The sequence below is a fragment of the Primulina tabacum genome, chromosome 11 (assembly GCF_025594145.1).
Source record: "Primulina tabacum isolate GXHZ01 chromosome 11, ASM2559414v2, whole genome shotgun sequence".
Lineage (NCBI taxonomy): Eukaryota > Viridiplantae > Streptophyta > Magnoliopsida > Lamiales > Gesneriaceae > Primulina > Primulina tabacum.
The window spans coordinates 32685776-32687639 of NC_134560.1; the positions used below are offsets into that span (position 1 = coordinate 32685776).

Genomic DNA, 1864 nt, shown 5'->3' on the forward strand with positions numbered 1-1864 from the left:
TTCTTGATTGAAATACTTGCCTTCGGGCTTTTTATCAATGAAATTCTCTTTTCCCTTGACTATTTTTTTCTTCCATATATAAATTGATAGTGCTTGCAATATAACCGATCTTAGAAATAATTAGATTCTTCATTTATAAACTGCTTGTAAATGTTAAACTCTGGACTTTTCTAAGTGTTGGAAAATAACCGTGACATAGAGCCCGAGTCAGGGTGCGGATCCCTGGCTTTGGAGTAGTCGAGGTGCGGAGCCCTGAGCCAGAGTACGGAGCCTTGGGCTTAATAAATAACCAGGGTACGGAGTCTTGGGCCAGGAAGCGGATCCCGGGACTTGATGTGTAACCAAGGTACGAAGCCCTGGGCTAGGGAGGATCCCGGGACTTGGACTGGTCGAGGTCCGAAGCCCCGAGCCAGGGTACGGAGCCCTGGGCTTATAGAATAACAAGGTTACGGAGCCCTGGGCCGGGGAACAGATCCCGAGACTTGGAGTGGTCGAGATGCCAAGCCCCGAGCCAGGGTACGGAGCCCTGAAATTATAGAATAACCAGGATACGGAGCCTGGGGAGCCAGGGACTTGGAGTGGCCGAGGTGCGGAGCCACGAGATAGGGTACAAAGCCCTGGGCTTATAGAATAACCAGGGTATGGATCCCTGGGCCGAGGAACGGATCCCGGGACTTGGAGTGGTCAAGGTGTGGAGCCCCGAACCAGGGTACGAAGCCCTGAGCTTATGGAATAACCAAGGTACGGAGCCTGGGGCCAGGGAACGGATCTCGGGACTTATATATTAGTCGGGGAATTGTACCTCCCGGGTTTAGATATAATATTTAGGCATTTTCTGAGAAGAAAAGATCTTCATTATATCTTCAAATAATAATTACATCTTTCAAGCGTAATAATTTTTCAAATTAAATACATAACAGGGTCGCTTGAGAGAGTGTCTTTGAGCATCCTCCAGATAAAAGCTCTCGAGCTACCTTTCCAGATTATCTTAAAAGGTCCTTCCTACCAAGCTTCCAATTTACCAACATCTCAAGCTGGATTGACTTTTTTCATCACCAGATCGCCTACTTGAAAGTCTCGGATTCGGACTTGTTTGTTGTATGATTTCATAACCCGGCCTCAATAAGCTTCCACTCAAATCATATCCCGCTCTCTCTTCTCCTCCAAAAGATCAATTCCATCTCTCGGCTCTTATCATTATCACCCGGATAAGATTCAACCCGGGCAGAAGATTGTCCAATCTCAACAAGAAGAACTGCTTCAGAACCATACATCAAGTTGAAAGGAGTTTCTTGAGTAGATGCTCTGGGAGTAGTCCTGTATGCCCATAGAAAACTAGGTAGCTCCTCCACCCAGTTTTTTTCTTTGACATGCAACCTAGTTTTTAAGGCTTGCACAATAATTCTGTTCACGACCTCTATCTGACCATTTGCTTGAGGGTAAGCAACAAAAGTGAAGGACTGAGTGATCTTCATTTCTTGGCACCAGGACGTGATCTCCTTCCCCTAAAACTGTCTTCCATTGTCTGAAATTAATCTCATATGAACTCCAAACAAGAACACAATGTTCTTCCATAGAAATTTCAACACCTCCTTCTCAGTAATCCTAGCGAGAGGTTCCGCCTCAACCCACTTGGAGAAAATAATCCACTGCTACCAAGAGGAATTTCTTTTGAGCTTGAGCAATTGGGAAGGGTTCCACAATATCCATTCTCCACCGGTCGAATGGACAAGATGCCCAAATAGGTTTCATAAGAGCGGCCAGGCTGTACTGAAAATTGGAATGATGATGATATCCTTCACAAACCCAGACAACTCGAGCAGAATCTTGGCTAATACTCGGCCACCAGAATCCAGCAAGCATT

General features: G+C 45.7%; 1 protein-coding gene across 1 annotated transcript; it reads right to left on the reverse strand.

Annotated features, from left to right (window-relative positions):
* Nucleotides 1-1139: 1139 nt before the first annotated feature.
* Nucleotides 1140-1475, reverse strand: LOC142519755 (uncharacterized). The gene has a single exon (XM_075622785.1). It carries the CDS (start codon nucleotides 1473-1475, stop codon nucleotides 1140-1142), a length of 336 nt encoding a protein of 111 aa, XP_075478900.1.
* Nucleotides 1476-1864: the final 389 nt, after the last annotated feature.

Excerpts from the sequence above, each read along its gene's own strand:
- LOC142519755 (XM_075622785.1), bottom strand. The coding sequence starts at position 1,475 with ATGAAGATCACTCAGTCCTTCACTTTTGTTGCTTACCCTCAAGCAAAT.